We start from the raw sequence: 22,865 nt of genomic DNA on the forward strand, positions 1-22,865 counted from the left end.
ACTACGTCAGGGTAATGAATGGTGACAGCTAAGCAAGTGCTGACAGTGCTGAACCAATACATATGCACAGAGTATATTTTGTCTTACCAGTTCTTTTGGCTGATCCCTCCAATCTTTGCAATTTCATCATGGAGTCTCTCATTTTCTTTGATCACCTCCTGTACATGAACGCGCAACTTCTTCACCTCCTCCTGTGCCGAGCAGACAAGGAAGCAGAAGAACTTCTAATTTTAACAGACAGCTAAAAACAAAAAAGAACTCTTTAACTTTATGAGTCATTACTCCTGCAGGAACCTGCAGGAAGAGCTGCTTATGTGTCTGATAACATGTCACATTCTCCTGAGTGATCGGATGACTGATGATTGAAGGGATAATCAGAAGAGAGAAAAAACACACACAGTCTCTCACATAAACTTTACCTCTGTGGTTTGCAGACATGCATCTTTCTCATTCATCCTGTCTTCATATGCCAGCAGCAAAGGAGATAAATACTTCATGTCAAGCTACAAAAAAAGGATGAAGACATATGATTTAAATTAGCTACAACATCAAAGCCATGAATCTTTTCCCACACAAGGCTTATTCAAGACCGTAAAATAACTTCACAGCCCGAGTGTCATTGGTTGGTAAATCTGAACTGTGCCAGGTGCCTATTCATTTTCATGATCTATCCAGCAGGTTTTATTGTGGACAGATAGTGAGCAACTTGGCATTCTGCTTTAGTCATTTGAAAGATCTATTTCTTCTGAAACTCTTTAGTCAAACTGGGCCAGCACTTCCAAACTGTCATACCAGCTATGTATGACCACACTTTCCCATTTTAAATCCACATTATTGGCTGAAAAACTGTTTTAGTATAAGAGGTACTAGATTAAATTATCACACAGCTGAACTAAAAAAAAAAAAACAATGAAAACATAGCAATATTAATTTGAACCAGCCATGAGCTTCGACTAATGCCCTAATGCTATATAAACATACTAACCAGCCAGGGAGGAGGAGGCCCTGTCTTTGGTAAGCCACTGATTCTGGAGCTCTGAATGAGACACAGTATGGAAGAGAAAGAAAGTTATAGCTATTGTTAATATGCAGCTTTAAATATTTTACATCACACAAATTAAATATAAAAAGTAAAGTAAATATAAAAGTTTGTTAATACAACCAGAGGATGAAAGTCAAAAAATGTTTGATATGTTCTTGTGTGCAGGTGTTTAAGGGATTTCACAGGGAAGTTAGTCCAACATTTATAGAGCAAAGAACATTAAGGTTTGATAATAGAACAAATGGGCAATCACAAACAAACAACAATGGGCCTCAGTATCTTTTTTTTTTATCAGTTTCCCTTAATTTGTTCTTAAGAAACATCCAAAAAAAGTCTGCATCTGATTCATAAAATGTTCTTAGACAGCAGAATTGTTTGCACACTGTGGTCTCATAATGATGAATGTCATTGCTCTTGTAAAATAAAAGTGCATGCCAGTTAATCCTAATCCATAGGTAAACACCCTGCAAATCCCCAACAAAAGGACATGAGACTGCAAGGTCATGGGTACACACAGAGACTGAAGAAGAGGAAGAAAGGCTGAGAGAATTAAGTCAAGACTGCCCAAATGAAAGTCTGAAGAACGATGGAGCAACTGACTCAAAAAAAAAAAAACTTCAATAGTGCTCTTTTTGGGGAGAAGTTAGAATAGAATAGTTTCCTGCAGAAATTAAACATTAAACAAGCTGTCATATTTATTAGCACCTGGAGTGGACAAAAAAGATGCATGGGGTGCTAAAAAAATATGCACTGATTAACCACCCACAACTGCAAACCTTACACATTACAGTAGCAAAATTGTCAGGACTGAGGAGTCAAACACCAAGGTGCTTTCCAGGGAGCGCATGTGCGTGCTTGTGAGACAGAGAGAGGGGAAAGAAGGTAGAAGGGGCAATATTTCACGCAGTGTCTCTAATTTCTTTAATAACTTACACAGAACGCTGCTTTGCCACTTTTTGTCACACACACCTAAACAGCCTTTGATATTTTCTACGGTGATCCATCACTAATGATTAGATGGCAGGGTTCCCATTAACATTACTGATGTGAATTGAAGAGTTTAGTTTAAAAAAAACAAAAAGCTTTTAGTGAAATCGTCAAAAAAGTTATTAAAAATATATTAGAAATTATAAAGATATATATGAAATTCAGATTCTTTATTAGCATACAACTGTAGCATTGAAGAAAACACAATAACTTTTTATTCCGCACAAACATGTCAGCACAAAATATGCGTGAGTGTGCTCTTTTGTGTGCAAAGATTCTGTTCTTACCGAGGAAGGAATCCCAAATAAGAAAACAATGGCAAATGTAATGTCAGAATCTCTGTAAAAACTTTGTTGATAAGTTTTAAGAATGAATTTCCTCTTAAGAATGGTTGGTGACTGAGGCCTATTGTTTGTGCGATTAGCGGAGGGAAACAAATTTCAATTCTAGCTTGGCTAATTAAACCAATTTAGACTCACGTTGCATGCCCACTGTACGCAATGATGCACAACCGGAAATTCATTCCCATTCATTGTGTATTAGCAGCTACTGATTCGCCGTACAGAGCATGCTGGGATGCCTGCGATGCGGACCAAGCAGGTGGCGCAACGACAGGGCATGGGCAATTGTAAACATTCAAACAGTGCTTGCATCAGCACAGACCCTCAAGCTGCAGCACCAGCAACTTTCTGAATAAATACAGGAGATGCTAAAGTGAAACTAGCTGATCATCTAGCTATGTAAAAAAAAAACATGTTTTTCAGCAAATATCTTAGTTACCATAATATTATTCATATAAATCAGCCATTTTCAGTTTTATCTGTAAAATATGACAGAAAATGGTTTTATACTGTTGCTTTTTTTTGTAAATAAAACATGGGGGGGGGGATAATGCAATACTAATTTCTTAGTATTGCATTATTCTACTATAAAACTACTCCTTAATCTTTTCCTGTATCTCTCCCTTTCACCAGCAGCACCACAGCTGTCAGTAATGAGGGCTAGCAAAGATATGCAGCCACAGCAGAAGCAAACTGGTTGTTATGAGAGCAGGAGATCTCTCAGTGAGAAGACACAGCATGAGGCAGGCATGATTAAAACCCAAGGCCAGCTTTTGTCTGCAGTGTAAACACTAACATCCCAGAATGGACAGGGAGCCACTGGGGGGGTTGCAGTACAGAATGAAACAGACTTAAATTCCTCCCGCTGGTGAAGAGAGCAGAGGAGGAGAGTACATTAAAACACATACACCTGTTTTCATCATTACAGTCTGACAACATGGGCTGTAAGCCCTGCTGCAATTCAATGAAGGTATCAAACTTCTACAGGTACGACGCTCTATTAAGGCTACCTACATTAGCCTTTCATGAGGGCTTCACTCAACTTACAGGAGGTCTTATTCATAATTTGTCAATGTGTTAAATAGATTGAGGCGAGGAACTACTCAGAAAGCAGAGGTGTTACCTTGTAGCTAGTCATACCTCCTGTTTGGAAAGTGGTCTGTAGTGAGTTTGGTAGCGGCTCAGCTCCACATTCAGGCGGTGAACTGTCAATTTGAGGGCGTCATTTTCATCCACCAGCTCCTGAGCATGCTGCCTCAGATTTAGGAGCTCTGCCTGGCTGCCTATAAGCACAGCAGAGAAGATTACAAATATTTTTGAGACATTAAACAATGCTCTTTTTTTTAGAATAGTTCATTTAAAACCTGGGGCATCATCAATTTTTTGTGCTGCTTTCAGATGCCTTTTACAGGTAGTTTAACCTTTGAACAAAGAGCTAATTGGGGCAATTTCTTTCAAAAACATGGGTGAAAATGCAAAGAGCAACTTGGTAAGAAATTAGTAGATATAGAAGCTAGAGAAAACTATTGTGAAAAAAGAAAAAAGCTTGGGGAAAAAATGTTTAAAATGATCATAATTACAAATTTAAAATAAAGTTACAGAATTATTAGAATTTTCATTGCCCAAAACTTTGCAAAATAGTAAGAAAATTACCTGAAAATAAAAAAGGTACAAAACAAACAAAAAAAATGGCCATTGAAAAAGTGGTGAAAATAAGGATTTATTTTATAAATATTATTATATTTTTTTCTGTAACATAATCTTAATTATAACATTATTTAATTATAAATACAGTTTTCTGGACATTTTTGTCATTACTTTTTGGATTGTTTCCAAATAATCCTCTTCCTGTTTTTAAAACGAATGTTCGGGTAAAATATTTTTGCAGTTGGCCATTTCCTTTTTACCCATCTTTTCAAAAGAAATCAAACCAATTTGCTCAGTTTTCAAAGGCTTAAAACAGTACAAAAACTGGTGTCATTCCAGGTTTTAAATGATTAAATATTTTTAAACTAATTTCCAGGTAATTTTCTTATACTTTTTTCTTATTTCTTGTAAATGTTTGGAAGATTTCTTTTTTCATTGCTCATTGCCTTCCCTTCCCATGTTTTAAAAGAAATCAAGCCAAGTTGCTTTCAAAGGGTTAAATATAATGAAAAGAATAATTCAGAAATATTCCAACAAATACATTACTGTAAAAAGTGTTAAGGGTTTAAAACAATTCACTTCAATAGCCATGTTCATTATTATAGTTTCAGGAGGAGAGCGTTATGAAGTCTATACTAAAAGGCAACTATAATTTATGGCAAGATAGCTTTGGTGTTTCTTCAAAATGGCTTTGATGTTCCATGTGCTCTGCTAGCTGACCCTGAACCGCAACAGAATTTCACCCCAAGGGTATAATAAAGAAAAGATTATTAATGCCCCAGAGTCAGAGAATGACAGTATGCTGCTTCTTTCTGCCCACCAGGTGGTCAGTCTCTAACCACCAAGCCAACCTGCAAACCATTTCAGCTGCCAATTTTCAATCCTTCTTTTAACTCTTTTTGATTCATTTCCTTTTCATGTCCCTCGCCCCCTTCTTCTTATCATGCTGAGATGCTGCTATGGAGCTAAAGGATAAGAGCCATATCCACTGACAGCACTCTCTCCACCTCCCTCCTGTCAGCCCTGCACAGACCTGTTGTGACTCACTGCTTCATTCCCCCTCCCTTCATCTATTTTTCCCGTTACTCTTTATTTCACTTTATTGATTCTCTTTCACCCTTTCCTCATTTTCTATATATCAGTTCCTCTGTGTATCTCTCGTGGCACCTCCACTCCTCTACCTGCAGATGACCTCATGTTTGAGGAGGATGGACTGTGACTGATCTCCTGTTCCAGCCGCTGCAGTCTCTCCTCCAGAAGCTTCTGTTCATCTGCCATCCTTGTGTTGTTCTGTGAGGCCCACGCTGACTCTCTCTGCTCCTCACCGCACACCCTGCTGGGCTCTGGAGAGAGCTGGGTGGGCTGTTTGGGGTTTTGGGCTTGACTGGGGTGGTTGGTGGTTAAGACGGGTAGCACAGCTGTAGAAGGAAGATAAATACTTTTAATGGCAGTACATAACCACATTCTAAATGGAATAATATGTGAAAATGTACTGTATTCATAAAAAAATGTAGTCTCAGTACTTATTTGCATGGAAATATGTACTTAAGGCAATAAATCAAAAAAGAAATGTGTATTTTGTTTTGTTTTGTGTAGTTAGCCAATATCTAGTGGGAAGCGTGATGCAAATGTCCTTAAAGGGATAGTTCAGATTTTTCATAGTCAGTGGTCATCAACAAAACATATTTTAGCCACTTAAAAATGTCCCACCTAAAAAAAAAAAAATCAACATCAGTTAAAGATTAAAGATTATATTATATTTAGAATATTTTCATTGCTTTACCTTACTTTCAGATAGTGGGAAAATGACACAGTCATATTCATGTCTTTAAAGCCAGACTCCACTGTTAAAAACTGTGATTTAATATCGCTGATTGCAGGAGCTGCTGGTCTACAGCTTAAAACAGTTTGTTCTGATTCACCAAAATCACAAAATAACACTAGCTAACTAACTGATTGAGGCAGCTGTAGACCAGCAGTTCCAGTTATTTAAGTAAGCCAAAATAACTGGTTTCCTCAATGGAGTCTGCTAGTTTTAAGGAGAGCATATTTGGGGAACTGAAGCCATTAATGTTTTGGTTGTCTGATGAAAAGGTAAAATGTAGAAAATGCTCTCAATATAGCATACACATGAACTAAAATGAATTTATTTTAGGCAGGACTTTTTTAAGGTGGCTAAAATACATTTTGTAGCTGCCCCCATCCACAGCAGTATATTGTGTAGCCTAAATGTTGGACCCAAGCCTGCTTCTCCAAACTTGGGGCGATATTACATCAATTGACATCCGCGGTATGTAATATAGTATGTAATACACTGACTATGGATAGATACCCCAGCTCAAAAAATATAAACTATCCATTTAATTGCCACTCGTGCCTTCTTATTTAAGGGGAGACATCTTTTAGCATGGAAGCTCAGAGAAGCAAAAATACAGCCTGCCGAGCAACCAAGAAATAAAACCTAACAATACACATGCTTGCTACTACATTAAATACACTGAATATACCCAGCTTATAGTATATGTTTATGTATATCTCGGTTGTGCACAAAGATGGGTGCCATGAAAACATGACAAAAGGTTAAGTATCATAGATACAGACTATAATATTGATCCAAAAGTACTGGTCTGTCACAACATGACAGCACAGAAAGAAAGAGACATTTATTTTGCTTTATTTTACACTTTCGAATTACACCTACGTGGCACATCTTTACGGCTCTTCCTGGTAGATGCTTTCTTCTTGGAAGAATCACTGCTGGCTCCGGCAGACTGGACACTGGTTTCCTCAGGGACATCTGAGAGACAGGAAAAATCACGCTATCATTAAATGATTACAACTGCAGATGTAGCACTGGGCCCCATGTGCTTTACATAAACCAATTTGACCATGAACTGCATATTGTTTTGTAAAAGTGACTTTCTCCATAGCTTTAATGAGTTACTTAGGAATACAGCCAGCCTCTGTGTAGCACACAGAATTGAGTGATTAAGGTAGGAGCATTCTAGGGACACATAAAACATTTTAATTTAGCACCATCAAAAGCCTGAGGCCAGTGCTGGTAATAACAGCTATAATGAGACTTTCCATTTAGCTCTAATGATGTGAGGCTACATTATGTCTGTTGTGAAACTACATTTTGGTTGATTAAGAGCTATATATTCGTCCTTCGCTTAAGGCTGAGGAGTCAGACATGGTGTGGCTTAGTCTCACTATTCACTCCTTTTTCTTTGGATGGGAGAAAATTCTGAAATCATCTTGCATGTCTCTGTTTTTTATATATTAAATAGAAAAATGCAAATCTTTGTTAGATAGGTTTAATGGAGGTGTACATCAACATTTTATAGATTCATTTCATAGATTTGTTTTTCTGGAGAATTTAAATCAGACCCTAATTTCAAAGTGCACCAGCAAAATATCCCCAACATAATTACATTAGTTTTGCTGCATGCTGTTTGAGACATTTTCATAGAACATTTGCTACTTCATTTGATTTTATTTTGTCAGGTAACAATTAATAATTGCAAGTAATACAACTACTCCGTATGCTGCTGATGGCAGCCATGAGATTTTGCTTTCTATTTACTGACATCCACCAAAATACTGTCTGTTAAAGTTAATACTACTGCCTTCACTTAAGTGGTTACAACCAGCAGCAGTATCAGCTTAAATGCTTTGAATGTAATATGTAAACTGAGTGGACCCTGATGATCTCAGAAAAGTCAAAGACAGTATGTCACTGTGTTGAAGCTGAGTTCCTACCATCTCTAGATCAGAAAGGTGTACTACAAAGCAAGATTAGTGTCTTAGCGAGGTATGTTAAGTATAAAGCCAGGGTTTCCTGTGCTATGAAGGCGCTGTTTTTTAACCTGGTTAAATCACCATGGTAACTTCAAAAAGCATCCTTCACAGCTTCTTTGGCTGTGTATAATTTTAATATAAACAGCAATCTAAGGTAAATCTACCATGGATTGCTTCATTACATCATACTCAGCATTTAGCCCTATTCATAGCCAGGGTTATTTTGCCATTACTGACAGATTACGAGTTTGTCACTGCTGTGTTCATTCACTTGTGTAACATCTGCCAATACTAGTCCGCCCATCTCCCATTAGTGTGAAGTTCAAGTTAGTACCTGGAGAAGGCACTCTCCTGCCAGACATCTGAATCAGCTGGGGTGGGCTGGCCTGAAAGACAGACAGGCAACACCAACAGACATGCAGTCAGACAGATAATGAGTACATCTTTACAAAGAGATTTCAAAAGCCCCACTGTCTGGATCCCTTTTGTGCAGGGCTGTTTCAGAGACCACTGCCTTTATGGCCATTGTCAAAATATGGAAAATAAGATCTTGCCGGTGCATTTATTGTTGCAAATCTTCAGAGACACATTCAAGCAATTTGAATGAGTCACAGTGGTGAAAAGAGCAAGACAAAATACATAACTGTGGCAGGCAGAAGAATGCTCTGAGGCTATAACCTGTTTATTTCACACCATAATTATGTGTCGAATGGCACTAGGAACACCTATCAAATGATAAAAAAAATGTGTATACACTCAATTGGCAGTTTATTAGGTAAACCTAATGCAGTTTAATATAACAGTCTTGCAATAAATTGCACCTTAATGAAAGTTATTCAGAGAGATGTTAATTGAACTGTATTGTTAGTTTGGAGTCTGCAGTCTGTGGTGCTGTTGAGCTGTGTTTCTGCTATTCAGCCTGCCTACAAATGGGGTGAACAAAATAACAGAAACACTTGCTAGTTTAACTTCTTACACTAACCCACATCCTCACTCTGAATGATAAAGAGCGGCTAAATGTGGCTGTCTGTTGACAATCCTGTTGATTTATGACAGCACAGACAGATTTTTCTTATGGATCACATTTGTATGGTGGTAAATCATTCTTTTACAATACACTACTATATTAAAGAAAGTTAAAATGTTAACAAGGATATAAGGGAAAGGAATAAAGGATCAGACTTCTTTTTCTTTTCTTTTCTTTTCTTTTCTTTTCTAGATTAAATCAATTTATTTTTATGTATACTCATTATCTATGGAGAGATATAGGTCATCAGTACTAACTGATATCGAATGTTGCTACACGCACTGGACTGTCACATTTTCCAAAGGTAAAATCTCTTTTGAATATGCTCTTGGCATGCCAAAACCGATGGACAATGACAAGTAATACCATAGTGGTTGAGTGGAGACAGTGGAAATTAATGATTATTTAATAATATTGGGACCCAATGTATCCTATATATGAATGTGTACTGCGGTCTTTCTTTCCCTCTTTTACTCACTATCTTTTATTATTTTGTGCTGCTTTTGATACTGTACATGAGTGTGTGTATGGATGTAAATGTTGATTGATTGAGTTGATTGTAATGTATCATTTTACATGATTTGTTAATAAAGACAATAAATACTGTTAAAAAAATAAAATGTTATAATATTTTCAGCTAACTTTAACTGATAAATAAAGTAGCTGGCAGCGAGACTCTGATAACCTGGGAAGAAAAACTGGCAGGGGACAAAGAGCCCACTGGGACCATTACAGGTGAGCAACCCCATGTAGCAGGACAAGAGCATGAATAGAATAGAAAAATGGAATAGAGTCTGTGAGAGAGCAGACTCTTGGGATATAATAATTGGGAAGAGATCCCACAGGCAGAAATTACAGACACAGACCGTGGGACAGACTTCACTATAAGCAGGTAGAGAGAGATATTTCAGGTGTGTGGTTGGGGAAAAAGTACCATTTGCTAATATCCTACTGTCAGTGACTACCATATGTTGCAATTACAGTCAATTTTCTATGAAATTACAGGGTTAGAATAAGACTAAATTGTTGCCACCTGATTGCCGGATCAACATGGTTTAGTCCCAAGCTATATAACTGAACTTCTGACTCCTGATGTTCCTGATCGTGGTCCTAGATCCTCTAGTCCACTCTTACTAGTCCCGAGTTCAAGGCTAGCGACTAAAGGTGACCTGGCTTCTGCCACTATGGCCCCCACGCTCTGGAAGCCTCTTGCTACGGCTGAATAGTCCTTTTGGCTTAGGAGGGTTCCTAACTGGAAGTATCTGAGCAGCTGCCATGATAAGAGCTGTTTGAATTCTCCCAATATTAAGGAAAAGGTGCTTCAATGCTTCCTTTATTATCTCTTTCAGCAATAAGATACAGTGTACAATCCTTTACCAGAGGAAAGGGGATATCCATCCCACAATTCCTTGCTACAGCAACATTTAAAGCAACGTGCCACATCGACCACCATGCCACAAGCTTAAAATCTGGTCTTTGCCCTGAATGTGGGCTATATATTCTACAAAAATACGTATATATACACATTATATGTATTTAATATTAACTATTTACTCTTTTCTATAATGGAGCTTCTAGCCAAAATATTTCATGAGATTGTAATTCTATAACCGGAGTGACAATAAACATCTCTATAAGATCATAATTAGCATTTTAACCATAATACCAGGGGGTGCTTTGAGACAGATGACGTTTTCTAATTCAGCATGTTTGAACACTAGTAGGTCTTACAGGATGTACATATCTTGCTAAAATTGTTAAAACAAATATTTTTATATAATCATAATAGGATTCATGGCGATAAATATGAGAAAGACGGTCAGTGGGAGCAACCGTCACCTGAGACAACGTTACAATTCACCTCCATGACTGGGAGCCTAAATTACTTTTTATTTTAATTCTAACCTTGCTATAAATGTTATATTTTTCACTAGGTTGTTGTCATTTAGCCTTTATGATACGCATGGAACAACAACGTAAAAACACACTGGGCAAAGTAATAACAATAATATCGACATTATCATTATCGTCAACAACAGCAATAATAATATTACTAATACTACTATAACTACTACTACTAATAATAATAATAATAATCCTAATTTATAGCAAACTTTTTAAGATCTGCATCACAAAATCCTTCAAGAAGGCAGCAAATCAACGCTCAAAGTATTTAAAAGAAAACAGATAGTTAAAAAATATAATTAAATATATTTAAAATAAATATTTAATATAATTAAAAATATTTGGTGCATAAAAACCAATACAGTGAGGATGTGCTTTTAGTAGTCCAGCATCTGAACACTGTAGTTTCATCACAGCAGACCCACGCCAATAACATCCACCGTTGCATCATTACAGAGCCAGGGATAACACTGCAGTGTTTTTTCCCTAAGTCCCTAAGAATTCTCCTTCACAAGTTTCCTTGACTTCATGACATTTTCTGTAGAGGTTAAGGAAAAGTGGTTAGGAAAGAAGATTATTTGGACTTTCCGACGGCAGCCTCTGCCCAAAGAGCTTAGGCTTCCTAACACATTGCCTGTCTTTAAATCATTGCTTGAAACATAGTTTTTATAGCAGAGCTTTTCCTTTTAATGCCTGATTTGTGCATTTGTTCTTTTGTTCTGTTTTATTTATTGTATTTTGTTTATTGTATATATTTATTAGTTTTGTTCTTATGCACTTTGTGAAGCACTTTTTTAGATAAGTGCTACACAAATAAAGTCATTATGTGATAAGTCTCAGGATATACTTAAATAAATTACATAGAAATCCTGCCATGGTACTGAAGCCAACAGCTTTAACCAGATGCTTAGTATTAAGTTTAAGTCTCCTTTACTTCCTTCCCACACTCTATGGATAAGGGAAGTCCTTCATTTTGTCAAGCTAGAAAGAATCAGGTGCATAATGAAGGAAAGAGCCCTTTTTCAAGCATATACGAGAGCTGGACTTTTCAGATATTCCTGAATGATCGATCATGTATTTTAGGGACATTAGATTGCGATGTGACAGGCAACTGTCTGACAGACAACCATCATTATACACATGTATTTACATCCTTTTTTTGTTTTTGTCTGGTCTGGGTGCAGATTTGATTTGTAGTATTCATCTTGTTTTAGTCCTGTCTTGGTTTTGTATATTTTCTATTTTACTTAATACTTGCTTTTATTTCATCTCTATTGGACTGACCAATTATCTATGTGTCCTATGACAATGGTGGGGTAGAGTTTTAGCTAGAACATTAAATAACTGTTTCATACACTAATTAAGGAAAGACAAGGAGGCTATAATGGGAAGGATAACAATGATGATAACAGAATCACAACATGGTCAGTTGATCAATGTGATACCAAACACTGAAGTATTCAAACAGCAGTTACAGCAGTGGAGTGTTTCCATTGGAAACACCACTATGAATGTAACATTATTTTGTCCATAATATACCCAGCATTCAGCTGTCACACAGACTTCAGCTGCCTTTCTAAAGCTAAATAACAGCAGAGAGGTGCTGGACAATGTGCCACTCTGTTTACTCGCCGTTTTAATTTTGGTCAAGACAATGAATTCTAAACACAAGCCGTATTAACGTTAGCAACAACATTTACCTAACGCTGACGTTAGCTTGTTTTAGTCCTGTCTTGGTTTTGTATATTTTCTATTTTACTTAATACTTGCTTAATACATGCTTTTATTTCATCTCTATTGGACTGACCAATTATTTGTGTCTTTTCTAACTGTTCTATTGACAAAAATCAATAAACAGATTGTGGGGAAAAAAGAAACCAACAGCAAAAAGAAAGTAGTGATTCAGGAATACTAAAAGGACATCTCAACACTGCAAGCAAAATTTATGTAACTGCCTAAGAGCAAAATCCTGTGACAGTAAACTGTGCAAATCACATCTCAACAATAAAAGACTAGAAAGAGACTACATTTCCTTTTTTGTGTGTATAACTGTGCCTCCCAGTGGGTCAGGCTGGTATAACAATGTCCATGCTTCAGCGATAACACAAACTGAACACAAACTGAACCTAGTATAACAGATATTTGAGAAAGAATAGTTTTCTTCTCTCAATACAACAGTTTAGAAAGCAGGTATCCTGACTTTTCATAGCAAGAAAGTAAAAAGTGTAACAGATTTCAATCATGATGTCTCAGTAGGCCATTACAGTGTACACACAGGGCCCTAAAACTGTCTTGCTAGAATATAATGTGTGTTGTTATTTAGGGAATTAATCACACCTGAACCTGTCTTTCCTACTATAACATGGACTATTGACTCCAGTCCTCTGCTGGACTAAAGAGTCAAAATGCAGGTTAACTTGTTCACTAAAAAGATCTTTAACAGCAGTTATTTATGGTGGGAAGAATTGTTTTCATTTGTTTTCAATGACAACATTTTTTCAATTGGGATTAAGTCAGTTCAATTCAAACAACTTTATTAATGCCAAAGGGCACTTTGATTTTTACAGTCCACAGACCATACAAACGTTTACAAACGAAGAGCAGACAGGAGCAAGGAGTATGTCAGACACAATAACTAACTAAATCGATATGTCGACTTGCAAACTGGCGTCCTCGTGTGGCCCTCTAAGTAGTGAAAACACACAAGGGCCGAGCAAGGAGTACACAGTTCAAAGTTGAAAAAGACAATGAAAAAATAAACAAGTAAATAAATAAGGTAACAAGACAAAGGATAAACAAGCGGTGAATACCCAGGATAGCAAAATAAAATGTTCATTCTCAGAGACTAATGTCTAGGTTTAACAGCATGACAGCAAACAGAATGAAGGACTTTGAATGATGCTTTATATGAGTTAACTGAGAGCTAAGAGAGAGTCGAACAGTGCTCCCAAATATTTGTAGGCGTCAACAATCGCTACTTCCTTGTTATGAGGGGAGCTACTTTTAAGTACTTGTTGTTTTTTTCTAAAATCAGTGATAAGCTCCTTTGTTTTTGATACATTAAGGACCATGTTGGAACCACCTGCTTTCTTGTTGAAAAGTTGCTTACACAGAACAATGCAATCTTCCAGTAAAATCTTACCTTAGGTTTCAGTGGCGTGGAATAGACGGGCTCTGTGATTGAACAATCCTCCCGTCTGTCAAGAGTTTGGTAAACATGCTCTTCTTCCCTGTCCTCTTCACTCTCCACGTCCTCTTCCTTGTCCTCCAGCTCCTCCTCTGAGTGGTCAGAGGAGGGCAGGCGTGGTCGGCTATCGAAATCTTCTGACCATCTGTCTCTGAGGAAGGTAAGAGATTAATATCTCACAGTAACAGTGGAGGGTAATACAAGCTATTAAAGTTCTGCAGCAGGTCTTTTTCACAAAAGAAATTTTGACTTGTCATAGCAGGAAAAAGCACAAGACCTAATAACATTAGCAGTGTATCTGTTCTCTTCCAATGAGCCATACCAATAGGACACAATGCAAGAACACACGATACAAGGACATTTCTCCCAAAACAGCTAATGGAATTCAGCCATTTTTAACCCTTAGGGCCCCTTTAATATTACACACACTCGTATCACTCTGTGCACAAAAAGCACTTCTCAAAATCAAGCTTTAAAATTATTATACATTGATATTATTTTCTATTTTCATTGAGGTAATCTTACACCAAAATTTAGTCCTAACCATAAATAAGAAATTTTCATTCATATCCAGAACTTTTTACCCTTTAGATACCAATTTTTTTCATGTTTTTAGATTTTTAAAAAAAGTATTATTTTTCAATATACTACATGCAAAGTAGATTGATTTTGATTATCACAGCCTGGGATATGTCAATGATTTACAGCAACATTGACGTGACAGTGCACTTGGTAGAAATAGCATGTCTTTTCTCCATATGCCAAAACGGTAAAAAAAAAAAAAAATAAAAAATAATTAAATAAATACAATAGAAAAATAAAAGACTTGTTCAGGTGGAAAATAGTAAAACTTACAAATTCCAAGGCAAAAGCCCAGAATGACACCTAGAAATAATACAATGAATGCGTGTTTTTATGCTTTGATGGCTGTGGGATCAAAAAATGCAGTTTAATGGGTTTCAGTGGCTCATTTTTTGCACTTCATAGTATCAGTTTAACAGTTTTGTTTACACAGTGTATTTTAGATTTACTGTAGAAGCTGAACTGGAAATTCCAAGATTTAACAAAACTACACACTTGCCAAACTGTAAATCATATGCATGTACACAGCCAAAAATATCAAAAAATGAAGAATAACCACATAAACTATGTGTCGATGTTTTTAGTGTTTTAAGGTCACGTCACTTTTTACAAACATCTCTTTTGCTCTTGTAAATTCTCATGGAATTCTCCGTTGAGAGAGCTCAGGTAATCCTTAAAGTAGGTCCAATGTTGTTCCATTTTGAACTTACTGTGACACGCTTGAAAAATACACCCCCAGGTCAGATTTAAAATTGGAGTCACCTCTTGTAGTTAGAATCGTTTGTCACAAAGTTTGTGATAACACTGGTGTATTTGCCAGAGGGAGTTTACCTGTTAAAAAGTGCTTTGCTGATGTTTGGCTCAGATATGAAGGACTCTGACTGATCACTCGCAGAGAAAGACCTCGGCCGTGCAGGGGGGATGGCCCATGTCTGTCCAGTGAGCGAAGAAGACAAGATGGCTGCTGCTAAGGCTGATCTGCAGATGGATGAAAAGAGAGACATTGTATAATATAAGGATGCTGCTTACCACATTTAAAAAAAAAAGTCAGAGTTTATTATTTCTGATGTTGATGTTGGTGTCGCACATTGTTAGAAAAGGGAGCCTCTGCTTCAAGTTCCCTAAAAGATGAGTTTGATAGCATTGTTTTAAAATCCAACATGTAAAATGGTAAAATGGCTCTTTATTTTTAGTTTTTTTTTACTTTTGCTCTTGTGTTTTTAGTCTGTTTGTTCTTTTATATAAAATCCATCATGCTGCTGTCTTGGCCAGGGCACCATTGACAAAATATTCTTGAATCTCTATAGGACAGTTCCCTGTTAAATACAGGTTAAATACAATAAAATGAAATAAAATACTGTTGACCAGGTTGATCAGATACAGTATGTTAAGTTTGAGAAGAAAAAGATTCAATCCTGCTTTATCAGTTAAGTTTGTGATGCAGAAGACTGTTGCCATTACTGAGTTTTTCATCACTAAGCTTCGCCGTACCTTCACCTTTCTTAACAGAGACAATTATTTCAGTCCTTATTGAAAGTCAAACAGACTAAACATTACAAAATAATAGCCTGTGAACCAGACAAATCGGTGAGCTTGTGTTTCACCGCAATTGCAAAACGGTGTGGCGATGATAATACTTTGTTACAGTGCTTAAGTATTTTTGAGGAGTATCTGTACTTTTCCTGAGTTTTTACATTTTTGTCAACTTTCACTTTATCCCACTTTACCTTTTACTCTGCTATATTTTATTTACTTACTACAAAGCAGGGAAGGAAGGAAGAAAGGAAGGGGGGACAAATGAAGAGATGGGAGAGAAGGAAAAACTGGATTTTGCTCTTTAAACATGGTGTATGATACAAAGAAATAAATGTCATAATTCTCAAAATTCTCACTGCCTTCTTTTCAATTTCCAGCATTTCAATACTAAGCACTTTCAATACCATAAAACACTTTTGATACTTAAGTATAGAAAATGTCAAATACTTTTATTCACGTAATATTCTAATAGGTGACTAACTTCTATCAATGTCATGTTCTGGCAATATATTTGTACTTTTACTCAAGTGTGGCTTTTGAGTACTTCACTCAACACTGTGCTAGGCTAACAAAAAAGTGGTTCAACAGGGAAACACAGCAAAATGAAGGGGTGTTGGAGGTTGGAGGTGTTGGAGAGGTACCTGGGTCTCTCAGGCGAGGGGTTTGGGCTGCGTGGGGGTGGGGTACGAGGCACAGCAGGCTTGGGAGCAATGGAGGCAGCAGGGATCAGACCATGCGCTATGTGCTTCTACACAACACATACAGGAAAGGTCAGGGAGAGGGTTAATATCACAGAGACAAACATTAACAAACAATATGTGTCCTATGACAATGGTGGGGTAGAGTTTTAGCTAGAACATTAAATAACTGTTTCATACACTAATCAAGGAAAGACAAGGAGGCTATAATGGGAAGGATAACAATGATGATAACAGAATCACAACATGGTCAGTTGATCAATGTGATACCAAACACTGAAGTATTCAAACAGCAGTTACAGCAGTGGAGTGTTTCCATTGGAAACACCACTATGAATGTAACATTATTTTGTCCATAATATACCCAGCATTCAGCTGTCACACAGACTTCAGCTGCCTTTCTAAAGCTAAATAACAGCAGAGAGGTGCTGAACAATGTGCCACTCTGTTTACTCGCCGTTTTAATTTTGGTCAAGACAATGAATTCCAAACACAAGCCGTATTAACGTTAGCAACAATATTTACCTAACGCTGACGCTGATCTAACGTTAGCTCACCACAGAAGTTATCTAACGCTGGGTTAATGTAAGCTAAATGTTTAGACTCGTTTAAGCTAAACGCCAAGCTAGCTAAAAAAATAACATGGTGAATTAAAAAAAAAAATGGTAAAAGACACAAAACTTACAAAGTCCTTGTCTTTCTCCCTCCTGAAGCTGAATTTTAACATGGTGGAAATGGGTTTTTGACCCTTCCTAAACCGACTAAAGTTGTTGTTTCAGTTTAGGCGAAAAGCCTGACTCGTCTGGCCGCCATTCCTTTAGTCAAATAGTATTAGAAAAGTTTACTCGTCGTTGAAATGTGTTTAAAAGCATATTTCCTCTTTTGCCCTTAAACAACAGAGGAAAAATGGGCAAGCTAACTACGTTCAACAGGCTGTCTGCCTGCACATCCCTCGTATCTAGACGCTTCACCACAAGGAGGTACCTCGGTATAAAAGTAGTGCTGATTGGCTTAAAGCGAGGGGAGAAGCCAATCAGCGACTGGTATGATTGACCTAGCAACGACGTCCTTACCGACAGGCGGCCAGGCCGACAGGGGGCGATGTCGTTCCACTGAATGGTCAACTGTCACCTCTCTGTCAGCACACAGCATGGACGTGTTATGAGGAAGTCTTTCTTTTTCGTTCTTTCTTTCTTTCTTCTTCAGTGAACGGACTATGTTATTTATTTTGCATACAATGTACAGCATAAAATTGGATGTCTCCAAAAATCACATATTAGTAAAAAAAATAAATGAATAAATAAATAAAAAGGATACGGACATATCATATGACAGAGCATCCAGCAATCCAAAATGTAAAACTTCAACAACATTTTCTGTTTTTATAGTTTCTGGCTGTGGAAAATAGTATAAGTTTTGCATTTTTTTTTTTTTAAAGAAAACGTGCCCCACAAGCCTATAGTCAAATTCTGGGGTTCAGGGGTTCTTAAATACAAAATGCAGCTATTTAAAGTTTTATGTCCTTACACTAAGCCAAAATAAAAAACATAGGCCACTCCCCAGTGCTTAAATATATTTGCCAAATCTCCTTTTTTTGCCTCACCCCCTCCCCACTCATAAATAACAAACAGTCCCTAATCCCTTGATTGATGGAATTGAGATTCTCAGAGCTTGGACAGAAAGGGAAAACATATTTTGTCATACTATCCACCCATCCATGTAGTTGCATACCCACCTGTATTATACACAGTGATTGTAATAATATACTTCACAAAAATCATGTATTTTCAACTATGGACTATAAATCAGCTGAAAATTAGATTTTTCAAGTGCTCCTCTTTGCCCTTAGAAATGGTGGAAGTATGAATCTTATATCGAAAAGTCAGCAGATCTGGTTCCTGCAATGTTAATTTTAACTGACTAAAATAAACCTAAATTCTGAGGTGAATTTGCCCAAAGGGGGATTCATTTTAAAGTTCAAAGCTTTGACAATAAACAGTCAGCTCTTTTATTTTTGTAAAACAACCTACCGCATAAAATAACACACATGCTATAGTATAAAAACACACAAAGACACTGACATTACTCGAAGACCGTGACTGGTATGGGTTAAGAGTGGCTTGATGGGTAAAACTTCATCAAATGTTGTTTCTCTTGTGTTTCCGTGATGGCAGATTAGGATGTCATGTGATCCCAGGACAGACTCTTGAGAGCTCCAAACCCATGAGTGTTGACTTTGTGTGTGTTGGCTGCGCTCAAACCTCATTCCACTCATTCCCAACCTGCTTGGTAGTTTCAATCACTCAGATATGCAAAATCAAATATATAACTGTTGAAAAAAGAAAAATCCAAGAAAATTAGTTTTGTCCCCTTTTATTGAAATCTGAGTTTATACATACGACACAAAGACTTACAGAGAAAACATTCACACCAGAGTTGCTATGCAGTACAAAGTACAAAGAAAGAAGCAAAGGCAACCTGAAACCTTCAGACAAACAGGTAAAATAACCCTCTGCATATAGACCAAGGCATTAAGATCACTATGCATGCTGAAATGCATGGATAGATCTGTTAAGTCTACAACACCCTCTGTATGCACTTTGTAATCAATAACTGCAAATTCATGTTATACTTTATACTCTTTTTTTATACTTCTTATAACAATTTTCTTTGTGACTAAGCATAAATGGCACTTAAGACACCACATTAGGTAAACAGAGACAGTAAAGAGTGTTACATCTTCTCAGTGTTACGGTTTAAAAACATTTTAAGAACATCTTTACAAAGACAAAATGTACCAGTATATGAGTTCACCAAAGGATTAAGCAAGGCTAGTAAAATACATTCCTCCAAGAAACCAACCGAGAAATCCAGCGTGCAAAAATTCAGAACCTGACCATTCACAAACTAGTTCTGAAACCTACAACATACAGGTATATATATAATTTTTTTGTGTGCATTTTTTTTTATTACATAAATAATTTGATTATCAAATGTGTTTTAAGAATCTACTTTGTAGATAAAGAGATAGTCCAACACTGCAGAGTGTCAGTAAAATATGGGATGTGACAAGGATTTAGATGAATAGTAGAAACCTGACTGCGGGCTTTGATCGAAGTCACTGCTGGGTGACCGGCTGTCCGGGTACGGTGCAGGAACGTCATCGGTCTGCCCACATTCTTCCCTTCTGGAGGCAAAGTAACCTTTTAACTACATCAAGATTCACATTAACAGAGAGACACACAGCTCTTTTTTACAAATGGACAAACTGATACAAGAGGGCCAGAACTGGGTACGATGAGTCAGGATGAGGTCATCCTGGCATATTAGGGACACGGAGGCATTTTGGTCTGTGGCATAACTGGTACAAATACCAATATTTCCATTTACACTGTGTCCCAGGCAAGACACTCAGCAGACACAAGAATCCTCAAAGGCTGTCTCACAAATACAAAAGTGACAATAATACACGACAAAGGTATATATGTGCTTTTTTTAGCAGCTTATAAAACATTGCATTCATTAACTCTCCCCAAAAAACAACTGCACAGCACAATTTGTTTTTCCCTCAATCACTGTTTAACATACTGCAACAAGGTTTATAACTTCTACATATCTGTTTAGAAAATGTATTCAAAACCCCAAAACTGATCCACTGATTGCAACATGACCTACTCCTTAGCATTTACAGTATGAAACAGATATTGAGGACGCACAGGAAACTTAATTGCACAGTGCACAGCTACATCAGTACACAATGGAACTAACAAGGGACTGTTTGAACCACAATCAAATTACCCCTTTGCAGTCAAGTAGAAACTGGCTCTGGGTGTGTTTGTTCCTTCAATTCTGTCTGGAGAGTTTTCATCAACAAAACATACTGAGATGACAGTTAAGCTTTGAGGCCTGTCTCAGTGCTGAGTATAAATAAATATATATATATATATATATATATATATATAGAGAGAGAGAGAGAGAGAGAGAGACAGAGAGAGAGAGAGAGAGAGAGAGAGAGACTGGAATGATAACTTGTTTTTCCCACTGTGCAGTTGTACTGTGCTGTACGCATACTGGCATGGTACAGAATGATTTCCCATTATGTCTAATGAGCAGCGCAGTTTACTTCAGGTACTGAGCTGTGCTGGAAAGGCGCCCTTGTACCAACAAAGGCACCCATGTATGTACAGTTTTTGGCACAGCCACTTTACAAGGTAGCTGGCAGGAATGTCATCGTAATGGTGACAAACAAGCTTAATGCACTACTTCTCAGTATTCCAGTGGAAACACCAAAGGGCTGGTACTGTACCATAGTTATAGCAGGTCCAGTATGGGTACAACACAGTACAGCCATACTAGGCCTGATATGCACACTTTTGTAGACAGTAAAGAGTCTGCAGCTGGCTCAGTAGAGGGCACTGTCGTTGTTGTAGGAGCTGGAGCTGGGGAAGGTGGGACAAGGTTTATTCCAGGGGAGAGCGCCCGAGTTGTCGGCTGTGGGAAGGCTGAGGGTGCTGGCGCTTTTCAGGCGGTTCTTCAGACCCCAGCTTAGGAAGGATGGCTTCTTGGTTACTTTGCGGGACTTTGATTTCTTGTCTTCGCCAAGTCATAGGCCAGACAGATCATGGAGTAGGTCTTAGGCAGGTTTCCGCAGAAGGTGGCACTCTTGGTAGGCTGGACAGGGAGATGGACGGTGACAGTTAGTGGAAAGTGATAGTCATTGTTTGTTTAAAGCTGCAGCGAAGTTTTACAAAAATATGTTTTTGTCATATTCGCTAAAACTGTCAAGATATCTTGACATGTACAGTACATGAGACAGATAAAAGATGCTTTGCCTATTTCTTTTTATATTTTTAGAAAAACATTTTAGTGTACTGTTAAGCTGTAAAAGGAGAACATTTGTGACCCAGCTGCCATGTTGAAAACAGTCAAGCTGAACCAAAGCACCACCCACCAGCCGGAACAAAACTTACATAATAATACACTATAATATTTCTTAAAACATTTCATGCAATAAATATGCAATGCAGTAAAAGACTCTTGATTCATTATTAATCAGCACTGCCTTGTATGACTGCAGTTCATCAGCAGATTGACATGTTTGATAGCTGTGTTAGAGACTCCTCAGCTCAGATTGGTTGTTTTCGTTCAGCCACAAACCAGACACTATGAGAAGGAGGAACATTTTTCCATAGATCTGTCTCATGTACTACTGTCACTATGTAGTGACATTTCCAAATAGTAATTTTTATAAACATTACCAACTGTAGCTTTAATCAAAGAGTCACTCTGGATGACATACAGTCTCAGTCAATATATTAGGTCAATAAGTGAGCAATTTAACTTAGACATTTTCTCACTGTTTTAAGTCCATTAGGTCAATATGTACCCAGAATCATTAACAGACTATTGTGAAGCAGCTGTGCCTAATATGAAACATGCATAGGTAGGAAGAAAAATAACAGAAGCAGTTTTATCAACTCCTTAAAAACCTGAAGAATTAAAGGTTGCATGATGTAAGAGACATATTTACATATCTTTTTACTATTATTATAGTAAAACTGTGTCTTGAAATGAGCCATCAGGACTTCTGTGAAGTTGTGACGTCACAACTGTACTATATAAAGGTAGAAACTGCTGCTACAGTGCTGTTAAAGTCATTCCCCTCTGCAATGACACTGCAAAGATACCAAGAACACAAATGTGTAAGACCCGGAAACATTGACCAATCAGAGCAGACTGGGCTTTTTCGGGAGGAGGCATTTAAGAGACAGGCACTAAAACTGAGCGTTTTCAACAAAGGGTGGATACAGGTATCATCAGGCAGACAGTATGAAAAAAAACATGTTTTTGTTTTCTTTTTTCTGAAAATCAAAGCATGTTGACATGTTCTAGTAGAAACCCCAAATACAAGTAAAACCTGAAAATTTGCATAGTATGGTACCATTAAATAATTTTCTCTGTCATTTTCTAACAAAAATTGGATTGCATTTTGCTAGACATTGCTCTTTCTGTCCACCCTGTGCATGTTCCACTGAGAATAAGCCTAAAAATAAATGCATTTAGCTCTTTGTCCTGATAATCAAGCTACTGGCTCATTAACCATTTCCTCCAC

At 37.3% G+C, this 22,865-nt stretch overlaps 2 protein-coding genes across 3 annotated transcripts in view; both read right to left on the reverse strand.

Annotated features, from left to right (window-relative positions):
- Window positions 1-17,673, reverse strand: part of cep89 (centrosomal protein 89) — an 81,056-nt gene extending 63,383 nt beyond the window's left edge. For both annotated transcript variants that reach the window (XM_042484220.1, XM_042484229.1), the window contains exons 1-11: window positions 17,439-17,673; window positions 16,697-16,803; window positions 15,351-15,497; window positions 13,893-14,088; window positions 8,153-8,204; window positions 6,719-6,814; window positions 5,199-5,435; window positions 3,511-3,653; window positions 986-1,036; window positions 420-503; window positions 88-191 (exon numbers count right to left, since the gene is read on the reverse strand). In XM_042484220.1, the coding sequence (XP_042340154.1) occupies window positions 88-191; window positions 420-503; window positions 986-1,036; window positions 3,511-3,653; window positions 5,199-5,435; window positions 6,719-6,814; window positions 8,153-8,204; window positions 13,893-14,088; window positions 15,351-15,497; window positions 16,697-16,803; window positions 17,439-17,480 (1,259 nt within the window). In that variant the 5' untranslated portion in view covers window positions 17,481-17,673. The remainder of the gene's footprint in view (window positions 1-87; window positions 192-419; window positions 504-985; window positions 1,037-3,510; window positions 3,654-5,198; window positions 5,436-6,718; window positions 6,815-8,152; window positions 8,205-13,892; window positions 14,089-15,350; window positions 15,498-16,696; window positions 16,804-17,438) is intronic.
- A 3,468-nt stretch (window positions 17,674-21,141) lies between these two features.
- The window catches only part of rhpn2 (rhophilin, Rho GTPase binding protein 2), a 34,750-nt gene continuing 33,026 nt past the window's right edge, over window positions 21,142-22,865 (reverse strand). Inside the window, 2 exon segments of the mRNA XM_042484238.1 lie at window positions 21,142-21,353; window positions 21,356-21,424. Coding sequence (XP_042340172.1) covers window positions 21,156-21,353; window positions 21,356-21,424 — 267 coding nt within the window. The 3' untranslated portion in view covers window positions 21,142-21,155.

The sequence above is a fragment of the Plectropomus leopardus genome, chromosome 1, assembly GCF_008729295.1.
Source record: "Plectropomus leopardus isolate mb chromosome 1, YSFRI_Pleo_2.0, whole genome shotgun sequence".
Taxonomy (NCBI): Eukaryota; Metazoa; Chordata; class Actinopteri; order Perciformes; family Serranidae; genus Plectropomus; species Plectropomus leopardus.